The 23,416-nt window shown below is 43.0% G+C and overlaps 2 protein-coding genes across 12 annotated transcripts in view; one reads left to right on the top strand and one right to left on the bottom strand.

Annotated features, from left to right (window-relative positions):
- Positions 1-17,536, top strand: part of PICALM (phosphatidylinositol binding clathrin assembly protein) — a gene marked incomplete at its 3' end in the record, with an annotated part of 78,655 nt that extends 61,119 nt beyond the window's left edge. For 4 of the 10 annotated variants that reach the window (XM_081949997.1, XM_081949994.1, XM_081949999.1 and 1 more), the window contains 7 exons: positions 7-138; positions 226-256; positions 1,039-1,138; positions 3,295-3,321; positions 6,478-6,537; positions 7,493-7,597; positions 15,890-17,536. In XM_081949997.1, coding sequence (XP_081806123.1) covers positions 7-138; positions 226-256; positions 1,039-1,138; positions 3,295-3,321; positions 6,478-6,537; positions 7,493-7,597; positions 15,890-15,904 — 470 coding nt within the window. Of the gene's footprint in view, positions 1-6; positions 139-225; positions 257-1,038; positions 1,139-3,294; positions 3,322-6,477; positions 6,538-7,492; positions 7,598-13,949; positions 14,043-15,889 lie in introns of those variants that run through there. The other 6 variants (XM_081949996.1, XM_081950001.1, XM_081950003.1 and 3 more) reach the window with 3 other exon arrangements.
- A 1,532-nt stretch (positions 17,537-19,068) lies between these two features.
- The window catches only part of CCDC83 (coiled-coil domain containing 83), a 29,978-nt gene continuing 25,630 nt past the window's right edge, over positions 19,069-23,416 (bottom strand). For both annotated transcript variants that reach the window (XM_081950358.1, XM_081950359.1), the window contains exons 10-11: positions 21,430-21,608; positions 19,069-19,694 (exon numbers count right to left, since the gene is read on the bottom strand). In XM_081950358.1, coding sequence (XP_081806484.1) covers positions 19,518-19,694; positions 21,430-21,608 — 356 coding nt within the window. In that variant the 3' untranslated portion in view covers positions 19,069-19,517. The remainder of the gene's footprint in view (positions 19,695-21,429; positions 21,609-23,416) is intronic.

Here is a 23,416-nt window from a genome sequence, read left to right as displayed (position 1 = left end):
TTTCAGGCTTTGATGAATTAGGTGGACTTCTAAAACCAACAGCGGCTTTTCAGAACCAGAACCTTCCATCTTGCAAAGCGCCACCCAATAAGTTAGTATTAGATGACTTGGATTCATCTCTAGCCAACCTTGTAGGCAGTAAGTATTTGTACAGGACTTATACAAAAATCAAAATTTAAAAGGAATGAACTTTTTTTCTTAACAATTTTCTTGTTTTGTTTATAGACTTGGGCATTGGAAATGGGACAGCGAAAAAGTGAGTTTTTTAATAGGTTATTTTCCCTTCTAAATATATATTCACAGCAGCTTTACATGACTTACCAGATTCATATTTTAATGGTATGGATAAGGATAGTGTTGCTGATTGGGCAAGTACTGTAAATAAGCTAGTTGTGACAGTCCAATATTTAGCATCTACCATCTACCCCCAATAATATCCATGCTGGGGATGGCTACTTGTTCTCTGCTCTCTACCAATCCTCCTCCTCCTCCTCCTCCTCCTCCTCCTCCTCCTCCTCCTCCTCCTCCTCCTCCTCCTCCTCCTCCTCCTCCTCCTTCTTCTTCTTCTTCTTCTACCGGCAGTCCTTAACTTAATTGAACCACAAATTTCTGTTCCTAACTGAAACAATTAAGTGATCTTTCCCCATTTTGTAACCTTTCTTGCCATAGTTGTTAAGGGAATCACTGCGGCTGTTAAGTTAGTAACAACATTGTTAAGTGAAGCTCTCTTTGCGTGCCAAAAGGTCGCAAAAGCTGATTCACACAATCCCAGGATGCTCCCAACTGTTGCAAATATGAACCAGTGGCCAAGCGCCTGAATTTTGATCACTTGACTATGGGGAGGGTGCAGGGGTGATAAGTGAAAAACGATCATAAGTCACTTTTTCCGGTGCCATTGTAACTTCGAACCGTCACTGAACAAATGGTTGTAAGTCAAGGACCACCTGTAGAGACGGAGGATGCAAAAACTCATGCTTTGGAGTGGTTTTTCTAACATGCAGACATGTGAGTTTTAATACCTGGAACATTTATTTATAGTGATGTAAACTGGACCCAGCCAGGAGAAAAGAAATTAACAGGCGGTTCCAACTGGCAGCCCAGAATCGCACCCACCACTGCTTGGAATGCTCCAACCATGGTAAGCAGTTGTCATAAGGCAGGAGTCCCCAACCCCTCGGCCGCAACCCACTATCAGGCCATGGCCTAGTCGAAACTCAGCCGTGCAACTGACAGGCCGGGGCACATGCATGTGCGTGCAGCTTGACTTGCGCGAATGTTGTGTGAGTGTGTGCCAGGCTGCCACTCATTCAGCCCAGTTCACTCCCCCCTGCTCTCCAGCTAGGCCACCAAGCACAAAGGTTAGGGACCACTGTCATGCGGGACTTCATAAATCCAGCAGCATAGATTGTATTGTGGGTATATACCAGTGTTTCTCAACCTTGTCAACTTGAAGATGTCTGGACTTCAACTCCCAGAATTCCCCAGCTGGCTGGGGAATTCTGGGAGTTGAAGTCCAGACATCTTCAAGTTGACAAGGTTGAGAAACACTGGTAGATAAGATATCATCAAGAATGTTGGTACATTCTCTAGAAAACCTGGATATCCAAATTACGAATGTTCTCTTTTGGATTAGATTCAAGACACCTCACAGTGGCTGACGAATACCCAATTTGAGGTTAACATCAGACGCAGAATTCAGTGTCTTACCTTTTGTTTAAAAATTGGGGGGGAGGGTATTTCTCTTGACTTTGTGGGGAGTTGGCAGGGAAGGTCATAAATCACAATCAGATGACCATGGGATGCTGTGACAGTCAGAAATCTAGGCCTGGATCACAATCACAATATCATGGGGTCAGGGGTGAAATCAACTTACCTTTGCTACTGGTTCGAAATGTGAGTGCGCTCGAACGCGCCACCTCCGCACATGCGCAGGACCTTCCACGCGTGCGCAGAACATCAAAAACGGGACGTGATGTCATCCGGGTGAGTGGGCAGAGCCTCCCGCCGACACCGCTGCCGGTTCACCCGAAACGGATAGAACCGGCTGAATTGCACCACTGCATGGGGTTGTTGGAATGGGTGGTTGTAAGTACCACCGGTTCAGCACTGTCCTAAGTTCAAATGCTCACTGAAAGAGTGGCCGTTAAGCAAGGACCAACTGTTTCTGAATATTCTTAAGGAACTTTTTGTTCTAAGACAGTGTTTCTCAAACTTGGCGACTTTAAGTCCTGTGGACTTCAACTCCTAGAATCCCCCAGCCAGCATAGCTGGCTGGGGAATTCTGGGAGTTGAAGTCCACAGGACTTAAAGTCGCCAAGTTTGAGAAACACTGTTCTAAGAATACAATATAGTATTTAATGAGTAAGAACAAGGAAAGAGGAGTCAGAAAAAAACACAAGGCATCAAGAGAATCAAGAAAGAACACACAATTGTCATACTTCTGTTTTAATGTGAAGCCTAAACTTAAAAACAACCTTCCAGGCATGTTTTGCTTTAAAAAAAAATGAGACTTTGGTTTGCGGAAATCTGTTTCCTTTTACCTCCCTAACTCTTGGTCAAGAAATATTTCTAAATCATTTCAGAGAGAGAGAGAGAAAATTAGCTGTGGAAGCAGTTGTGATACGCCCTTCCAACTTCTCTGGGTCAGGATCCAGTTCTTGTAGGACTTCATACAACAAAGAAATCCTTGTGACCATCACAACATCTAGCGCTGCCCTAATTTTTCATACCTGAGTGAAGACTTGAGGCTTCCAAATAAATTGTGCAATAACTTTACATTTAAAACCCAGTCTTTTTTTTTAAAAAAAAACATAACCCAATATTCTTACAAATCACAGATATGGGAATGACAATTTTGAAATTGGGGGCCTAGGAAGCGTGGGTGTAATCTGAGGAGATGTTGGCTTTGTGTTATACCGAATGCAAAGTTTTTGAGTTTTCGTGATCTATTGGAATCGGAAAAAGTAGTGTTTTGCTTTAATCTTCTGCTTTAACACTAAATGTTGTCTCATTTTCTCATCAGTGTTTTGTCATAAATTACTGGAGCCCAGTCTGTCAGAAATACAGTGTGACAAATGTCCCTACAGTAGATTATGTTATATGTTTTGTCACAGACTTAATGAAATCTTGTTAACTTTCTTTGTCGCTCAACGTCTTAACTGGTTTACAAGAATGTGTCCTCGGGGTCGTTAAGCACACTTGTAACCAAAATGCTTTTGTGTATATTCTGTTGTGTAAGCCATCATTTCTAATCCAGTGTTATTGCATTGTGTAATTGTTCTTCCGGGGGAAAAGCAGAATGGCATGCATTTTCCACAATACGTAAGTGAACAAAACTTGCAGCCTCTATTTATTTATTTTTTTGCAATCAGATTGGCATGCTGATATTAACCACTACAGCAGAATCTCATAATCCCGCTACTCCACACTTCTGTTAAGATCTTTTGGGCATGATGGAAATTTTGAGCAGCTTCTAATACGTCCAGATTTTAAGGACGCCCTTTTGAAGCCAAGAATGGCATGAAGAAATATTCACAATTATTTTCCTGCTTTCACTCTTGTCATTTGCTGCCCAATTAGCTGGTGTGTCTGCATTGCCTTTTCAAATGCATTTGAATTTGAATAAATGAAATGAAAAAAGGCGTCCATGCGTACAAATAATTGCATGAAATCTCACAAGCTTCTTTCCACTCCCACTTAACCATAGAGTTGATTTTAAAGAGGGAGAGACCAATACACTCTAAAATATCACTGAATGGAGTGATATTTCCCATGTTGGGTCAGTTGATTAAAAAAATGTTTGAACTGCAGTGCTATCTCATTTCACTAAAAAAAGAATATATATTTTTTAAATCTATAAATGGCCTAATTGTTCATAACTCGTGATAAGAGCTAAAGAATGAAGTCTCTAAATACTTTATATTCTTAAATACCTACGGGTAGTCCTCAACTTACAGTATGACCACAATTGCACCCAAAATTTCTATAGCTAAGCAAGACAATTGCTAAGTGAGGTTTGCCCCCATTTTGCGACCTTTCTTGCCACGGTTGTTAAGTGAATCACTGCAGTTGTTAAGTTAGTACCACGGTTGTTAAGCAAATCCGGCTTCCCCCATTGACTTTGCTTGTCAGAAGGTTGTGAAAGCGGATCCCATCACCCTGGGACACTGCAATCGTCATAAATATGAATCAGTGGCCAAGTGTCTGAATTTTTGATCACATGACCAAAATGCTACAAAGTGTGATAAGTTGCTTTGTTCAGGAACAAGGATATAAGCAATAAGGAAATAGTAAATCACTTCCTTATTATTGCCAAGAAAATTATAAGGTTGTCCATGAAATCCCCAGAGATTTGAGATTTGACAGAAGGGAGAATTTATAATGTTATTTACCAAATTTTGATGACATGACTATGGGAATGCAGCAACAGTTGTAAAAAAATGCTTAGTCACTTTTTTTGATGCCCTTTGGGCACTACACAAATGGTTGTAAGTTGAGGACTACCTATTTCTGAGGTAAGTTCAACTGATAGAAGTCTTTATCTTTAGATTATCTTCTCGTTTATTCAATCTGCTCTATAGGTGACATTTACGACTGAATTTCCATACATCAAAAATCATAGTAACTTTAATTCTTCAGCTCTTTTGGAATATCATCCTTCAGCCCATTTGGTTTTACTTTCCCTATTATTGGTCTTTCCCTATAATCTCTTCATGGAGAAGAAAACCTTAAACCACCTTAAACAGATTAAAAATGAGCAAACCTATAGCCATGTATATGCTTTTATATATACCATATTTTGCTATGTTAATCACTGCCATTTCATCAATCAGAGTAAACAATAGCCAATTGGATTCCATTGTCCTGTGTAACAGTGTAGTCCATAGGAAAAGCAGCGTGGGTTTTCCTTCATTCACTTTTATGTTGTTGGGAAATCTTTTTCAGACAGTTGAATTTCTTATAAAATTATGGGTATGACCTGCACCTCCTTTAAATTCAGAAAACTGCATAGCAGAATGACTCTAGTCTCTATACTACAGACGTGGTCTTCTGCTTTTAAGGAGTAATTGGCCTCTTTCTATGATTTTTGTATTAAAGTTCATTCAGGCTAATTAACCAGTGGAACAGCTTGCCTGCAGAAATTATGGGCACTCCATCACTCAAATTTTTAAAAAGAGACCTGACAGTCTGCGATGGTATAGATTCTCCTGCTTGAGCAGGGAGCTGGATTAGAAGACCTCCAAGGTCCCTTCCAGCTCATTCCTTCTATTCTATTCTAAAGCTCTCGTTTCCAATAATTGACCAAAAATTATATTATTATTATTGCTAAATTATTGCTGATCAGAAGGAGGAGGAAGTAGTACATGTTAAGTTACTCGTAAGCACAGTTGCTTGCAAAGAGAAATATATACAAGGTTTTGACTATTGGGAATTTTGTGGCATTTGGGATTTTGGTTTGAAAATACTTCTATTTTTGATGTATTATGGAACCTTGTTAAAATGAACCATGAAGGAGGAAGGGAATTCCCAATCTTCCTGAATGTCAGTTAAATGTGAAAATTTGTGGCTGCAGAGGATGATTTCAAAAAGCAGATATCATATAGAATGTACAGGTGTCACAAAATTAATATAAAATTAAGGATATCCATACCTAAGCTATGTAGGTTAAAATGCTGATAAACATAAAGGCATACGTCTTACAAAACACCTTGTCAATATTAACTGGCAATGACATGGAGAAAAAACGTAAGAATTTATATGTGCTAGCATATAGTTGTTGAACTTTATGCAAACACCTAGCACAATCATCTAATAATTGTCTAAAGTCCATCAAATTTGGAGTTCATTTTCATGCAGTTTTAGGGATTCATTGAGCGATTGTTAATGTTTTGGTAAACTTCCTACCTAAAATTTAATAATTTAAGGCAGTAAGTTGGAGTTGCCAGCTCTGTGAAGATCCCCATATTAACCTGGACCAGCTCTAACCTGTAGATATCTCAGGTATCTGCAACTCTGCTTTGGTGCTTAAAAAGAGCAGCAGTTCCCAAACTGCTTATTTTAATCAGTAATTGGTTATTCTAATAAATTATGTAGCTGTGGTTCAGCTGGCAATGGAGATCATACAAGAGTATTGTCAGTTAAATAGTTCAGTAATTGTGTTAATTCTTTTATCTTGTCCCAGTTAAGAGACTTTGGTGATCTCCCTTCAAAAATATCAGACCCAAAGTTAACAACAAAAACCAACATAAAATCAACTGTGTCTTTTATCGTTTCTTCTTTGGGGAATTGATTGATTTATCCACTCATTCATCAAATTTATACGGTTTATGTTGCTGCCGATCTCACGAACAAACGATTTTAGGTGTATATTCTTAAGATATACAGAACAATTATTATCATTAAAAAAAATGTAAAAACGGATTAAAAAAACCATGGGTTAACCAAGAGAACAAAGTAATGGTGTGCTTTTCCCATTAGGCACCCCCTGTCATGGCCTATCCTGCTACAACACCAACAGGAATGATGGGATATGGAATGGTCAGTAAAGTTTGTATTTTAAGTCCTTTGTGGAGCATTGATTTGTTAGGCATCCCCTTCCAATATATTTATTGTGCTTGTCTGTGTTTATGGGAGAAGGCTGTTCTTTGACAAGATGCCACATACCCAGTGGGCAAGATGAATCTGTTTCAATTCTAGTTTTTGTTTTTGTTTGTTTGTTTGTTTCCTGGTTTGTGATCTCAGTTTGCTAGGAAAATCTCTCATGGTAAACTACTCTGAGCACATTATGAGGGGGAAAGTGGGAGACCAATTGTAACCCCGAAGAATAATACACTCTTTTGCTTCCAGTCTTCTAATAACTTCCAGATGTGCTCCAGAATTTGTACAAATGTACAGTTAAATTTAGAGTTAACTTAAAACAGATGTTTGATGTAAGAAGCATTAACAATCAGGCTCAGTTATTACAACTGAAAAGAAAACGGTGGTTTTCTGAATAAGAATATCTTAAAATGATGCAAGAACAGACATGAAAGAATTTTGTATGTATTCTCTGGGCTGGAGCTTTGGGGGGGGGGGGCTTCTCCTTTTGGAAAAACAAAGCAGATTCTTGTTGGCCATTCCTAAAATCAGGTGTCTCTAAACTTAGCAACTTTAAAACTCATGGACTCCAACTCCCAGAATTATCTAGCCAGCATGGGAATTCTGGGAGTTGAAGTTCACGAGTCTTAAAGTAGCCAAGTTTGGAGACCTCTGCCTAAAAGCACAGAGAGGTTATATAGAGAAAAGTCCCTCCAGCAAAAATGACAGCAAAGTGTCTCCAGTGAGTTCTTTGTGGTAGTTCTGATGGCTAACCCATCCTGCTATTTCATAAATATTCTACTGTCTTGTTAACAGAAGATGATGGTTGAAAGCATACTCTTAATGGCGTGGGCATTTCACCATTTTAATTTACTTAATTTCATAACATTAATTCTGTGCTATTCTGGATTTTTAGCCGTCCCAAATGGGAGGAGTACCAGTAATGACACAGCCAACTTTAATATACAGCCAACCTGTCATGAGACCTCCAAATCCTTTTGGTCCTATATCAGGAGCACAGGTAGGTTTTAATTTCTACTCTGCAAGGAAGGCCCTCTGTTGAGAAGGACGAAATCAGTTAAAATATTTGTAATCGTTAGTGGCAAGCAGACGTATGTGATTCAGATGTTAAACTAGTTTTACATCCAAGACAGTTTTCATTCTGAGCCAGATGGAATTGCCCAAATGGGTCTCAAAAAAGCTTATTATACACCAGAAGACTCCAAAAGATCTGAGACGAGAGCTGTTCAAAAGAGGTCTTAATGAAGCAAGTTTTGAGGTGACAATCAAATTATTGGAGAGGTTACAGTCAAGGTTGTACAAAAAAGATAGAATAACTGTGCACAAATAGAGCCCAGGTAATTTATCAATGAATTCATAAATAAAAAAAATAGTATTTTTCTTCTATCAGAGAAGTTGAAGCTTAGGAGGCACCAGAAGAGTTACTAAAATGAATGAATAATACACGTTTCCAGGGGGTGCATTAGAAGGAAAGTTATGAAGAAATGTGTTTTACTATCCAGATGAAGTAGAAAGTTTGTACTTCTGAGGCTTAAAGTATTATGCTGGTTTGGATGCCTACAAACGTGCTCTCGTCGTACTGATGCCATTGCATACTTTGGGGTTTCTTTTTATTTATAATGAAGGAAATGTTTCCATTTTTGTTCTTCCCTTACATGAGAATGTTAAAATCGTCCCCTCGGGTGCATTCTGAAATCAAGATGGCACTGAATTCTGTGGTGTCTCTTATGTCCACAAACTTGCTTTCTTAAGCTTTCGGAAAACACGTGGAAGGTGCCGAAACACGAGAATTGATTTTGTAAGATGAGAGATCCCGATGCACATTGAAAAGGCTTGTGTCTATTTAGATCTTCAGAAGGAATTAGATACTGTAGAGCTTTATAGCAGGGGTGTGCCCATCCTTGGCAACCTTGAAACTTGTGGACTTCAACTCCCAGAATTCCCCAGGCAGCATGGCTGCCTGGGGAATTCTGAGAGTTGAAGTCCCCAGGTCTGAGGTGAAGTCCACACGTTGCCAAGGCTGGATACCCCTGCTTTAAAGTATCAAACCAAAACTGTCCTTAGGATATCCAAAAGACGCACAAAAAATTGAGGCCAGTAGTATTTTCACAGATAGGACAAATTTTGGGAAACTTCAACCATGAGCTATTCCTTCTCCTCTACTCCTAAATGGGACAGCAGCAGAAGACTTTGTAACCTGGATGCTTGGGATTGATCCTGGCCGTGTTCTTAAGAATGTTGTTATTAGCAGAACATCCTCAGTGGAAACACTTTCTGGGTTTGCCCTGGAATGAAACCATTTGTGGTTCCTCGCTGTTCTTGGCTTGGCTTTACCGATGTCAGATTTATGAGAGTTTTCTTGCCGAGGGAACAAAGGCTTGTTGTGAAGGCCTATTTGCTAGCCGGGTGTCCCCTCTGCGTGACCTGCCTTAGCATTTCGAAGGAGTTGTTAATTCCTTTTGGGTCACCTGTTGGCGTTGGCCAGTCCTTCGTTAGTCAAGCTGCACGAATGTGAACTAAATATATTAACCCGAGCAACTGGAGTGAATGAGCCTGGATTTTTCACCATTTGCCATGGAACTGAAAGGGGCCATTCCTGTCCCTTTCTCTTCCTTCATTAAACCTCTCCATGGTTTCCTCATTCTGTTCTCTTCCACCTGCTTCTCTCCCGCCACAAAAGCACAGTTCCTATTCTGTGTGTGGTCCTGAGCTACGGATAGGTTTTTGCATTTAAGGGTGTTTGTAAGAGGCTGTAAACGTGACCAGTTTTGGTAATTGCTACTGTCAGAGCTTCACCCGGAGCACAACAGAAAATATCTCAACCATCGCTCAACGGGCAAGAGCAGAAAAGTCAAAACTTGGACGTTTTACTCAAAGAAGCTCTTATAATACAGAAGCTCAGATACAGCACAATAATCGTATTTTTCGGAGTATAAGTCGCACCTTTTTCCCTCAAAAAAGAGGGTGAAAATCTGGTGCGTCTTATACACTGAATACAGCATTTTTTGGCCTCCCGAAGCTCTGCCCCCTTTGCAAAAATAGCCGTGCATAGCCTTTAGGAGGCTTCCAGAGTGCTCCTGGTGGCTGGGGAGGGCAGAAATGAGCAAAAAACGGCCTTTTTTCCCCTCAATTTTGCCCCCCCCCCAGCCCCCAGAAGCACTCTATAAGCTTCCTAATGCCCTTTTGTTGGACAAAAAACGGACGGGCCTGTTTTCACAAAAAACAAGCCATTTTTTGCTTGTTTTTGGGGGGCTGAAATGAGCGAAAAATGAACTTTTTTGCTCATCCCCCCCCCCCCCAGCCTCCAGGAGCACTCTATAAGCCTCCTAAAGGCTATGTCTGTCCTTTTCTTTTGACAAAAAACGGGCCTGTTTTTGCAAAAAAACGGGCCATTTTTGGGAGGTCTGTAGAGTGCAAAACCTTTTTTTTAAATCTGCCTCTTCAAAATCTTGGTGCGTCTTATACTCTGAAAAATATGGTAGGCAATCAGGTCCTCTGTTTAAAACATCCCCAAGGTTTAATGCCTAATGGCTCTTTTGACCCTGCCTTCTTGCCACTTGTTTTATTGTCTTGCATTGTGTTTGGATAAAGGTCTCGTCTTCCCTCAATCCTTTTGCTTCCAAGCCTTCCCCACGTCAGCTTTCGTAGCAAGAGCCATTTATGAATTACCGATGGATTCCTAACAGCAAAAGGTTCACCTTTTTCTGTTCAGGCTAAGTGTCCGTGGAGATTCTCAGTTTCTGGACTTCAGAATGTCCAGTTGCCTCTTGAAAAAAAGCATCTTTGGGATGTTCAGGCTATAAGGAAATGTATGTGATGGAGAGGAGAAGAGAAGAAAGGGAAGGAATGGAGCAGAGCAGAGCATGTAAGAAATAGACTGTACACTACACTATAGGACAGTGGTGATTAACCCTTTCAGCACCAAATGCTGAAACGAGCACGCACATGCTGGAGCACCAGAACTCGGAAGAGAGCAGCTGGCCGGTGCTCATGTGCATGGCGGCCAGCTGCATTTACAGGTTCTGTCATGCGCACCGGATAGCTGGTCCAGAGCGCATGCACCCTGGCCAGCTGCTCTCTTCCAGCTGCCGTCGCGCATGCACGCGCCAGAATCCAGAAGAGAGCAGCTGACCTGTGCCCATGCGCGTGACAGTACCCAGAAGAGCAGATGGCGATGGCTCTGTCACCTCTGGCACGCATACCATAGTTTCGCCATCACTGCTGTAGGAAATGCACAAGCAAGTTGTGTCAATTACTGAACCCTAAGCAAGTAATTTTGGATAACATAAGCTTGTTTATTCATTTGACAAACTTCTAAGGCTGCGTAAAGACCCTGGATGGTATAGAATATTAAAAATATTAAAATATCAAAACCATAATAACCAAGATAAAAGAACCATAACCCTCCAGACCAGGATGGGTTCTCAAGGGAATTCCCAGGACTTCAATTCCCAGAATTTCAAAGCCAGAAGGATCATTGATGAGAAATCTGGAAGCTGCAGTTCACACTCCTGGAAATTCCCAAGGTTGGTCCAGACAGTAATAAAACCCATTATCTTTAGCGCTGGCTTTTCGCCCAAATGGGTCTCCTCCATTCCCTTAGCCCAGGGCACAAGGTCAGAGCCAGGCTTTTCATGGCTAACTTAAACCAGGTTGAGGTACGTTGACGGGCTTTCATTTCCTTTGAGCCGTTTCCTCAACCGAGGGAAATGCCTGGATGAAAGAGACTCCATGCAAGCATTAATGCTATCAAAGGCAGAGGAACAGATGCGTTTCATTTTATTTAATTCCCCCGATGAAGTTGATATCCTGTGCTGGAAACCAGAACATGGAAGGAATTAAAATCCCATGGGAAAAGCTTGGATCAGAGTGATATTTTAGGCATTTGTGGGAATCTTGAGGGCTTTTAATAGAATCTTGTTCTACCTTCCCACATTCAGTGTGACTGAACTGTTGTGTATACGTATGACTGAAATATTTACTTTTTTTAAAAAATGCCAATTTGCGGCTGTTGTTTGGAAGACAGTTTCCATGGTAGGAAGAATTAGCTAAGCTTTTTAAGTACCCTGGACCCCACTTGTAGATTATATTCTAAACATAACTAGTCTATTTTTAGCGGGAAGCAAATTCTGTCGTGACAGTTGACATGGAGCAGGCAGGCACTTTCACATATTGATAATATTTATTTACTTACGGTTTTGAACATAATTTAAACACAAGGGGAATTGTCTTAAAAAGGGCCCAGAACAGTAACGGGAAGAAAAATTCCTTTCCCTTCACCTAATTTGTGCAGCTAATCTAATAACATGTTAAGGTGAGAAATACAGAGGTATCTTAGAATATGGCATAACATAGAATAAGAGGCTTGGGAAGGACCTTAGAAGGGTCTTCTAGTCCAACCCCAGTTGGACTAGTCTTCAGTTGTGTTGTTTGTAGTAGACTAACATTGAAAGTGTCTCTCAGAATATCTCTTGAGTAAGCCGTATGTAGGCTTAGGCACATAGAAGTGCCAAATCTGGAAACAAGGGCTTTAATTTTAATTTCCTCAAGGTTCAGAAATTGCAGTAAAACCGATAGGATTACTTATCTATTAGCCAGTATTGCCTGCTCTTGGGAAAAGAGTTGTGCCCTCTGGGCTGTATGTGTTCCTTAACATCCCTATTTGTGGCCTTTGAACTCTTATTGATAAAGTGATAAGAACTAATGAAAACGGTGGTGTAAACTCTAAAATATGCATCTATCAGTGGATGCAGGTAATCCTCCCCACCAGTTGCGTAGTGACCGTTTCAAGTTAAAAATGGACCCCCGGGGGAGGGCGGTGCTTACGATCCAAATTCAAAGTTCTGATGCTTCCAAACACACATCCGCCATGGTCACATGACCTTTAAGCATTGGGCAGCCAGCCTACGTACACGGACATTTTGCAACCTCCTGTAGTCACGTGACTGCGTTTTACGACACTTTTGTCGAAAACCCAGCATTTGCTTCCAGTTTTACGACCGTGGCATTGGCTTAACAACTACCACAAAAAAGGGTTGTAAAATCGGACACGTCGTCGTGGCGCAGTGGTCAGAATGCAGTACTGCAGGCAAACTCTGCCCACTGCCAGCAGTTCGATCTCGACTGGCTCAAGGTGGATTCAGCCTTCCATCCTTTTGAGATCGGTACAATGAGGACCCAGATTGTTGGGGAGCAATGCGCTGGCTCCGTAAGCCACTTTAGAGAAAGCTGTAAAGCACTGTGAAGCAGTATATAAGTCTTAAGTGCTATTGCTGGGTCATGTGGATAGTTATCAGGACTTACCACCATAATGGGCAGGCTTCATTACGGTCATAACTCAAGGACTCCCTGCAGTGCAGCTCTACCCTCCTTTTGCAGCCTTTTGATTCCTGAGTTGTATCTTTTGGCAATGAAAATGTTGTCCAGTGCAACTCATTCTGTCTGGCAGCAAAACTTTCAGACACATTTGTTCCTTTTAACATGATTTGCCAAATGCTAAGCCTGGAAGCCATCCAAATGAGGGGAAGGCACTCTGCCACTTTGCTGTAATTCTTGCTCCATTAAAAAAAAAAGTTCTTCCCTTCCAGAATTCTATAACTGGCCTCTTTTTAAAAAAAATTCTCCCTCCCCTGTACGAACACACACACGTAGACCCCAATCGTTTAGGCTACGGCGAAAGGTGGGAAGTGATTGTAAAGACCTTTTGGTTGACACGCTGACCCTGCCTGTAATTTAAATAGAGAGTTTTACCCACTGGACGTGAAGTATCCTCAATATAAAATCAAAAAAAAAGCAAGAGCTGGAGTAGTGAAAAGAAATGGTTGCAGATAACTCCCTAGAGGGGACAAAAGCAAAATAAGCAATGCTTTATTGTTAACTCCGTTGCCTAAGAGGAGTGGTGGCGCAGTGGTTAGAGTGCGGTACTGCAGGCTACTTCAGCTGACTGCTAGCTGCAGTTCGGCAGTTCAAGTCTCACCGGACTCAAGGTCGACTCAGCCTTCCATCCTTCCGAGGTGGGTCAAATGAGGACCCAGATTGTTGGGGGCAAGAGGCTGACTCTGTAAACTGCTCAGAGAGGGATGTAAAAGCACCGTGAAGCGGTATATAAGTCTAAGGGCTATTGCTATCTTTACTTTTTGACATCTGCCATACCATTGGAGCACAAATGGTATTTCTCATGCCATGATTCTTTTTTTTTTTCCCTTCCCCTTTTAACGAGTCCACTTCAGCTGTAACTACCTTTTCTCCTAGCTGCTTTCTCCATCATTACATTTCCTGCCTTTCTGGTTCTGTCATTGAGGCCTTCTTTTTCTCTCTCTCCCCCTCTCCCTTTCCGCCATCTTCTCCCCCAGCTGTCTGCCGCTTCCAGCCCATCCTCTCAGAGTCCACACAGACCTTCAGGAAACGACCCCTTTGCAGAGGTCTCCTTGCAGGATTTCTTGTAGGATCCTTTAGGTATTGCATGTTCACTTTGGGGGTGGGGGTTGGGGTGGGGAGGACGTTGGCCAGCTGGATGCTGCCTCCTAGGAACAACCCCTTCGTCCTCACAGAGAGACCCCCTCCTTGCCACAAGCGCATCAAAATGTTGTTCCGTTGGAGAGGTCTCTACAGAGTTGCATGTTTGGATGGTCTGATTGGATGAGCTCCAGCAAACTTTCCCAACGGTGCGAAATTTTATCACTGCCACCAAAACTCCGAAAACAATGTCATGTTGGTTGAAAATAATGAAATACGCAGGGTGTCCATGTTGGATGTGGAGGGACCTCTGAATCGGATCAGCAACTGGTATCTTGAGATGCCTCTCTTGCTATGTTCCCGGGTGTCATAAGTGAGCCCCAGGTCCCACAGATCCGAATCTCTCCAGTTGTCTACATTGAGCGCATACCAAACAGATCTACACGGAGATCGTAAATCACCGCTCCATTTTCGCTCCATAAGACACTCCTGAGCATAAGATGCACCTAGGTTTAGAGGAGGAAAACAAGGGGGGAAAATATATCTGCCTCTGCCTCCCAGCTTCCATACGGTATTCATCTGGCTAGCGTCCTTGCAGCAAACAGCAAACAATGGAGCCTTCACTTGCGAGCAGCTGATCAGCGGTTGGATCAGCTCCCGGAATGCCGCCGATCAGCTGTTCCAGGATTGCTGCCACTGTTCGCCACTGCTGCCTGCCACCCCTATTCGCTCCATAAGATGCACAGACATTTCCACACACTTTTGGGAGGGAAAAAAAGAGTGTCTTGTGGAGCGAAAAATATGGTAAATCTTTTTCTAGTCTTATTGTGATCCCAGAATAACTTTTTTTTTCTTTTCTTGTCCTTCCATCACATTTTTGGATTTGTTTTGCATTAGGTTTTTGGTCTAAAATCTCTCAAACTATGGCCTTTGAAAGAATAATTGCTATTTTTGGAGATCCAATTTGCGTTGTAATTTCCATAAAGCCATTTTACAGTTATTCTGTTGTCCTCTCTAGCGCTGTGATGAGTTGCCCTGTTTTGGCTGTGATTCCATTTCTCCATCTTTTTGGTCGCCACCTGTATTTTAAATTCCATATTGGGCTGAAGGGTGGCATAAATAAAACAGTAGCGATGACTATGCCACATCCTCCATCTCGGTTGAATGGAAACCAATTGTACATTTGTGTGACATAGGGCAGTTCTCTCCAATAATTTATCCTTCATTATAGGGTGACGTTGGAGTGGTGTGGTGGCCTTGAGGTGGTGCTCCAGCCTCACAATCAGGAGGCTGTGAGTTTGATCCTAGGTAGAGGCAGATATTTCTCTCTCTGGGCACACTGAGAATATATCTGCTGAACAAAACTCCGCATTGGCAACAGGAAGGGCATCTGGCCATTCAAACACTCTGCCAGCTCCATTCAGTTTTGCAGACTTCACTCTGCAAGGGATTAGGGGGTCGTTAATAGGAGATGATGATGATTGTAGAGTGATGTTGAGTACATCAGAGATACTCTGCAGGCTTCCTTTAGGTTTTAAACGTGGCTAGCAAAGGGCTGAGATCAGAAGAAATTAAGACAAGAGTTGTGTGTTGACAATGTTAAGGTGATCTGTGACCTTCTTTGGTGCGCTCTGAGCATTGCTTTCTTGCAGATGTTTCGTCACTCAACTAGGTAACATCAGTGCAGCGCTGCTGATGTTACCTAGCTGGGTAATGAAACGTCGGCAACAAGAAAACGACCACGCTCAGCGAGCACCAAGGAACCCCCACGGTTCACAAGCTCCGGATATCCTCTTCTACCGACAAGCTAATCTTGATTTCCTCTTTATTTTCTCAGATCCAGTTTATGTAATCATGCCAGGCGGAGTGGAGCGAGGAGGGAAAAAATCCCAGAAAGACACGTGTGCTGAAGTGACCAACCCTTTTTTTGCAGCTCAGTCCAAACGGAGGTTCTCTCCCAGCTCTCCAGTAGAACAGATTCAAATCATGCAAAAGCCCACGACAAAGCCCTCTCGGCCAACTTAAGGAAATCTCAGCACCTTCGGCGTGGTATAAAGCCAAGAATTGCCACAAATTTGGTGTGGGATCTTTTTTCTATTCCTCCCCCCCCCCTTCCTGCGGTAACTTAACATGTTAGTAACTCCCCCCCCCCCCTATTTTATAACATTGATTTGGTAACCTATGAAAGAAGCTACCTATTCTGCTAATTGGTGTTCTGGAAAGTGCTCTTGGGAATGAAGAGCTGGGCACCTTGTTTTTCCTTAACTTCAGTGGCTTTTCTCTCTAGAGGATCAAATCCTAACTCTTTTTATTCTACAGCTTCCTCTCTCCATTTCGTCACCAACATTAAGACTCCCCCTACCTAAAAAAGTTTTAACTTAAAAAGGAGAACAGGAAAAAAAAACCCAACCCAACCCACCGATTTATATATTCCGTTTGCCTAGACATTCCTTTATGTATTATTGTTTGTATTTATTTATGATTATCCGTTCAAAATAACAAAATGTATCACAAAGCCGCCGCCGCCTCCCCGGAGAAACGAACACCGATGTATACTATGGGACTCCCCTTAAAGAGTTCGTCTCCTTTTATTATTATTATTTTTAATCCACCGGAACAATTTCTAGACAATTCTCAATCCACAACTCCTGCCATGCGGAATATCGGGGGCATGTTCCAGCGGGTTGAAAAATGTCCCTTGTGGAATACCCTCCAGGAATTAAAGACCTAGGTCGACAAGACGGAGTTACCAGTTCTGCTAAAGATTTGGAGAAGAGGGAGGGGGGAACAGCTGACTGGGGGGAGCATGGTTGTTGTTTTTTCCGACCAGGAGTCCTCCTCCAGTGCTTTGAGAAAAAGCTTTTCCTTGCTTTGTGCTTGGCATGCCATTTATCTTACACTTGACATAACAGCCTTTTCCAAATGAATGTGAGGAATTGCTTTCACTTTCAAAGACTTTCCTTCTCTGTTTAAAAGAAAAAAAAAACACCAAACAAGCAAGCAACGAGGGGCGTTTCTGGTGTATTACGTGAAGGGGGAGGGAGGGGGAAAAAAAGTCGACTTCTTTTCTGCGTTTGAATCATGTACCAAGAAACAGAATGAAAATCTCAGATGGGAAGTTGGGCCTTTTTGCTGTAGGCAACCCAAACCATGAAGTTCTCCAGGGGAAGCGCCATTGCACCTTGCGTTCGGGATGAGTTCCTGGTGCCCTGGATCCTTGGCGCATAGGAATCCTTTTTGTGTTCTTTGGTGAATTTGAAAACAGCACTGTGGATCGGTGCTATATGTAAATATATCCTATTGGTTTTAGGTGGCATTTGGGGCCTTAACAGGAGGGGATAGTCTGGGGCATGAAAGCAATTCTGTACATGAATTAAGCATATTTGCTGCGTTGTCTCTGCAGATTCTATTTTTGTTTAAAATGTTATAAAAATGTATGTTAGCAAAAAAGGTGGATTTTCAAATAAAATGCAGCTTCCACAAACCTTTTTTTTTGTTTTGAGTTGTGGTATGAATCTGTGAGGGTGTGAAATGTTATTTCTGTAAGGGTTTCTGGGCCAAAATAGCAATGTTTAGTTATTTTTTTAAATTCAGTAAGCGAGATGAAAATTATCAACAGCTGCTGCAGGTAATAATATCCTATGGTTTTTGGACTGAGGGCTTCATGAATAGCCCTAAATCAGGGTCTGCAATCTTGAACACTCTTCCGTTTCCCACAGAAAATACCGGGAGCCACAAAACCTGGTGGGCGTGGTCAACTCAACGCCACTCACTCCCACCAAGTCACATGACACACACACCCCTTTCACGCCTACCCAGTCAGTCATTAGGGCAGAGAACCAGTTGTGAAAAACCACCAGGAACCACAAAACTCTTTTGACATCTCTCTTTCTCCCCCCACTCTCTGTGTGTCTCGCTCTTCCCTTCTCTCTATCTCTATCTCCCCTCTCTCTGTCTATGTCTCTCTCTTCCCCCCCCCTTCTGTATATATATCTGGCTGGCTGGCTGTGTTCCCCCCCATCCCATGTGTGTGTGTGTGTGTGTCTCAGTTGGGGGCTCTTTTCGTGTCCCCCTTAAGTTGTTCACCAAAGTGGTACCCATCTGTTTACATGTGGCCTGCTTTTGAACAGCTGGGTTGGCAAGCTGGAGTGAGTGACAGGAGCTCGCCCCAATGCATGGCAGCAACCAGGTCTCGAACGCAAGCCTGCTGATCGTCAACTCAACCAGATGTTCTCTTTAGAAATAGCTACTTTCTGCTTTGAACACTATTCCATTACCTTCAAATATAAGAGAGATTTTGCCTGATCTTTCTAAGCTGTCGTATACCACTTCCCCTTTTCAGAGAATTTTTATTTATGCAAGTATGTATGCCAAGCATAGCTAGGACTGGTTACTCATTTCTCGAAAACTACTGAAAAGTAAGAACATGGGACAACAACTGCAAGCAGAAATCCGACCCTTTTGTTTCTTCTAGAAAACGACAGGGTTTTCTTAATATTTGAAAGCTGAGGACTATAGCTTTTGAGGGAAGATGGAAAAAGCTTTCCTCTTTTTGCAGGACACCCAGAGATAAAGCTTCATTGGAAGTTTTTCATCTACTAGACTCTTGTGGCCCAGCAGTGGTCAGCAGAGCTGGCAGCAGATTTGGACTGTGAGGAGGTTGGGGAGGAATATGGGCCAGTCCTGGGGGCTGAGGAAAGCTCAGATGAGGGCTCTGCATCAGACACAGAGGGAACTAGACAGCAGTGAGGCAGAAGAACAGCTGGACCTGTTCCCACTGTGCATGCTATGAGCAACTAAGAAATCATGGTCAACAGGAGGAAAGCCAAATCTTGGAAATGATTGGCCCCTCCCACAGGAAACAGAAGAGGAACGGATGGGGTGTGGGCTTTTGCACAAAATAATTCGTTCATTTGGTTATGTCAAGAGTGGAAAGTTCTGTGTGTGACTTTAAGAGACTGCCAAATTTGCCTTGCCCTGCTTTTAGAAACCAGTTATCTGGAGCTCTCAAACGAGATAAGGTGCGTGTAGATAAATATTCCTCTAAAAGACTGTTTGCTAAGCCTTGCTGACTGTGAAGGAAAGGAATTCACAGTCGTGTAAATAAAAGAGGTTTTGCAGGGACCAAGACTTTGCTTCTCGCTTTCTAAGGAAGCCTGGGCCAGAACACAGACATAAACAATTCATACACTTCATTTCCGTAACAAGCAAGTTTATAATCTGATGGGAACAAATGACAGGAACTCAGCAATACAACATGTACTCTTTCCCAGTGAGTCCAACACAAATCTCTTTTAATTTGTAGATCAGTTGCAAAAAAAAAAAAAGCCTCAACAATCGACAGCCAATATTTTTAACAATTCTTCCTCTTTTTTCATATACACAACAGCCTCTAGCACCAAAAGGACATTTTAAGAGGCTCCAAAGTATCTGAAAGGACCTTTTCCCCTTTGTCTTCTTCAATTTTAAGGAAATACAGATTTGATCATACGGTAAGTGATGTGCTGTGAAGCTTTATTTGGGTCATACCTCTCTTCCAATTGACTTTTGCTGGGCATTTCTTTGAGGTCTTCGTGAATTGGCATCTTCTGGCCCACGGTGCACATGAATTTCACATCCAAAGGACCCAGCTCCTTATAATCCTTGATTCAGAGCAAAAGACGATGGTATTAGGTAAAGGTAAAGGTTCCCTTCGCACATATGTGCTAGTCGTTCCTGACTCTAGGGGGCGGTGCGCCTCTCCGTTTCAAAGCCGAAGAGCCAGCGCTGTCCGAAGACGTCTCCGTAGTCATGTGGCCGGCATGACTAAACACGGAAGGCGTACGGAACGGTGTTACCTTCCCACCAAAGCTGGTTCCTATTTTTCTACTTGCATTTTTACAAGCTTTCGAACTGCTAGGTTGGCAGGAGCTGGGGCAAGTAACGGGAGCTCACTCCATTACACGGCACTAGGGATTCGAACCACTGAACTGCCGACCTTTCTGATTGACAAGCTCATCGTCTTAGCCACTGAGCCACCATGTCCCTTTTAGGATGGTATTATTCGGTGGTAAATTTGATTGAATAACTCCAATTTTCCCCTAAACCAGGGGTGTCAAACTCAAGGCCCTGGGGCCGGATCCGGCCCACAGGGTGCTTAGATCTGGCCCGAAGGGTGCACCCTCAAAACAGCAAAGGAGCGGCTCGTGGTGCCTCTGCCAGTGCAAAGTGAGCTGAAGAGGGGAGTGGACAGCCCTCCCGAGCTCCTTTTTCATTAGCATTGGGTTGCAGGAGGCCGTCACAGCCAAAAACGGAGCTCGGGAACCCGTTTTCGCTGGCACAGTGCTCAGGCTACCACAGGCACCCCCAACACGAGTGATGCCATGCCCACCCTGGCCACGTCCACCCCGGCCCCCTGAGACGAAACATAATCCTGATGCGGCCCTCAATGAAATTGAGTTTGACACCCCTGTCCTAAACCCACTCCTTATACCTACATGCCAATGCCCCATGCATGTAAATAATACAGATAATAAAAGTATTTTATTTTTAAAAGGCAGTGGTTGTCATTAGTAACTTACACACTGGTTAGAAAGCTGAGTAAGAACTGGAGAAATACAGGTCGACTTATAACAGCTCATTTAGTGACCAAAGTTAGAAGAGCACTAAAATTTGGGACTTATAACCATTTTTCACGGTTACGATCTTTGCGGTATCCCCACGATCATGCGATCAAAATTCAGATGCTTGGCAGCTGGTTCATATTTATGACCGTTGCTTTTTCCCAAGATCCCCTTTTTGTGACGACCTCACAAGCAAAGTCCATGGGGAAGCCAGATTCACTTAACAACCAGGTTACTAACTTATCAGCTGCAGTGATTCAGTCAACAACTGCGGCAAGAAAGGTCGTAAAATGGGGCAAAACTCAGCAGCTGAGCAGTGAGTACGCATACGTGCACCGTGCATGTGTGCGCGCATGCTGTGCGCGTTCATGTGGCGGACGCTTGGCTTTGTTGCACCGTACCAGTTGCACCGGGATCCTGAACCCACCACTGCTCCCCAGGCTATGGAGGTTTTCCTGAAGCCTAGGGAGGGCGAAAACGGCTGGCCGGCACGCACATGCACACTGGAGCTGACAGCTTGCATGCCAGCTAATATGGCTCCATGTGTCACCTGTGGCACGCATGCCATGGGTTCCCCATCCTGGCTCTACACCATTTCAGACAAATTATTGTCCAAAATCTTACTAAAATCTTTCAACGTTGGGGAACGCGCAGCTTCCGGAGGCAAGTCTATCCAAAAAGGATAGACTGAACTTCCATAATTCTCAACCCATCGAGTTCTCCCACTCCTCCACCACCACCACCGAATCTTAGAGGGGGAAGATAAATCTTTTACCTTGAAGTCGTTTGTATCTTCGTACAGCAGAGGAGGTAGAAACTGATTGCTGGACACTCCCCGCAAATAAACCACTTCAAAGTCATCCAACGACTGCTCCTCCGATTCTCTTATCTCCTCACTCAATTCTTGGTTGGCAGGAAGGACTTGCTCGCTTGCGGATGGCGCACATTCCTCTTCTTTTAGGAAATAAATTATAAATTATTTTTCATTTTTATTCCCCCACGATCCATTTGACATTTCATTGCAGAAGACATAGAGCATAGAAGTAAAGTGTTGGAAGGGACCTTGGAGGTCTTCTAGTCCAGCCCATTGCACAAGCAGGAGACCATAAATCATTTCAGACAAATGGATGCCCAATCTCTCCTTAAAAACCTCCAGGGATGAAGTGACCACAACTGCTGGAGGCAAGTCATTCTACTAAATAATGACTCTTATCAGGAAATTTCTCCTTAGTTCCAGGTTGCTTCTCTCCTTGATTAGTTTCCATCCACTGCTTCTTGTCCTGCTTTTAAGTGCTTTGGAAAATAGCTTGACCCCTCCTCTGTGGCATCCCTCAAATATTGGAACACTGCTATCATGTCTCCTCTCCTCTTTCTTTTCCCTAGACTAGACATACCCAAATCCTGCAATCGTTCTTCTTATGTTTTAGCCTCCAGGCCCTTAATCGTCTTAGTTGCTCTTCTCTGCGCTCTTTCTAGAGTCTCCACATCTTTTTTACATCGTGGCGACCAGAACTGAATGCAGTATTCCAAGTGTGGCCTTACCAAGGCATTATAAAGTGGTATTAACACTTCACGTGATCTTGATTCTATCCCTCTGTTGATGCAGCCTAGGACTACATTGGCTTTTTTGGCTGCTGCCGCACACTGTCGGCTCATATTTAAGTGATTGTCCATTAGGACAGTGGTCCCCGGTCTTTGTGGCTTGGCTGCATGGCTGGGGGGGGGGGGCAGGAGAAGGGTATCTGAACACATGAGAGGTGACCGAGTGCATACATGCAGCTCCACTCACACGAAGAGAAGCACAACCTTCTCAGCTAAAGTCAATCAGGTACCATGAAAGGTTTTACAGCTCAGTCAGAATAACTCTGCGCCTTTCCCCACTGCTGAGCTTAAATAATTCTCCATTCTTGAGTTGGCAGAAAACTGCACCAGTGGCAAATGTACCGTACCTGTCCCTATTGCCAGTTCTTCCCCTGTCTCTCTTTAAAGTCATTGCAGTTACCTATTTTCTTCTCAAGTAATGGATGCCAAGGTCTAATAGATTTTGCACACCTGGAAGCTCTCCTTGGGCAATGTTGGAATAAGTGGAACTATCCTACTTTAATACTGGTACAGCTAACGATGGAGCTGCCTCATTCATCAGTTGGGAGAAGAGATGGAGGCAATGTCATTGCCTGAAGAAAAATGTTTTCAGACATGTTTGCGCTGCGCTTAAATACAAGTAAGAAAAGGTTGTAGTAAAAAATCCTGCATCTAGTGTTTGATTCCCCCTGGCCTTAGAAGCTTTCCACCCCCAAAGTTTCTCCTGGTACCCCCATCATAGGTTTGAATGGTGTCCTTTTGTCAATAGGAGCAAAACCAACTCATATGTGTTTGCTATGAATGCATTTTAATACTAATGGGTTTTTGTGCTCCTGCCGGCTTCTGTGTGCACATCGGTCTGCCTCTCGCGTGGCCCAGTTCCAAATAGGCCACGGCCCAGGGGTTAGGTACCCCTGCATTAGGACTCCAAGTTCCCGCTCACCGTTACTACTATTGAGCCAAGTCACAAGCCTGTGTCACAATTCTCAAAAAAAGTCTCCCCCTTCAGTTTTGAAAACTGGGGACGAGAGGTTTCTTTGCAAGTTTAGTCATCAGGGCAGGCGTTTAGATATTGCAAACATATAGATCAGGGCAGGGATGGGTTGCTGCTGATATTACCGCCAGCTCGGTGCATGCAAAAATTTTGCGCGTGAGTGCTTGTTTGAAAAGGTCTGTTCATG

Source organism: Natrix helvetica (assembly GCF_964273705.1).
Source record: "Natrix helvetica genome assembly, chromosome: 4".
NCBI lineage: Eukaryota > Metazoa > Chordata > Lepidosauria > Squamata > Natricidae > Natrix > Natrix helvetica.
The sequence above is the reverse complement of the archived record's forward strand: the minus strand, read 5'-3'. Positions and strand labels throughout refer to the sequence as shown.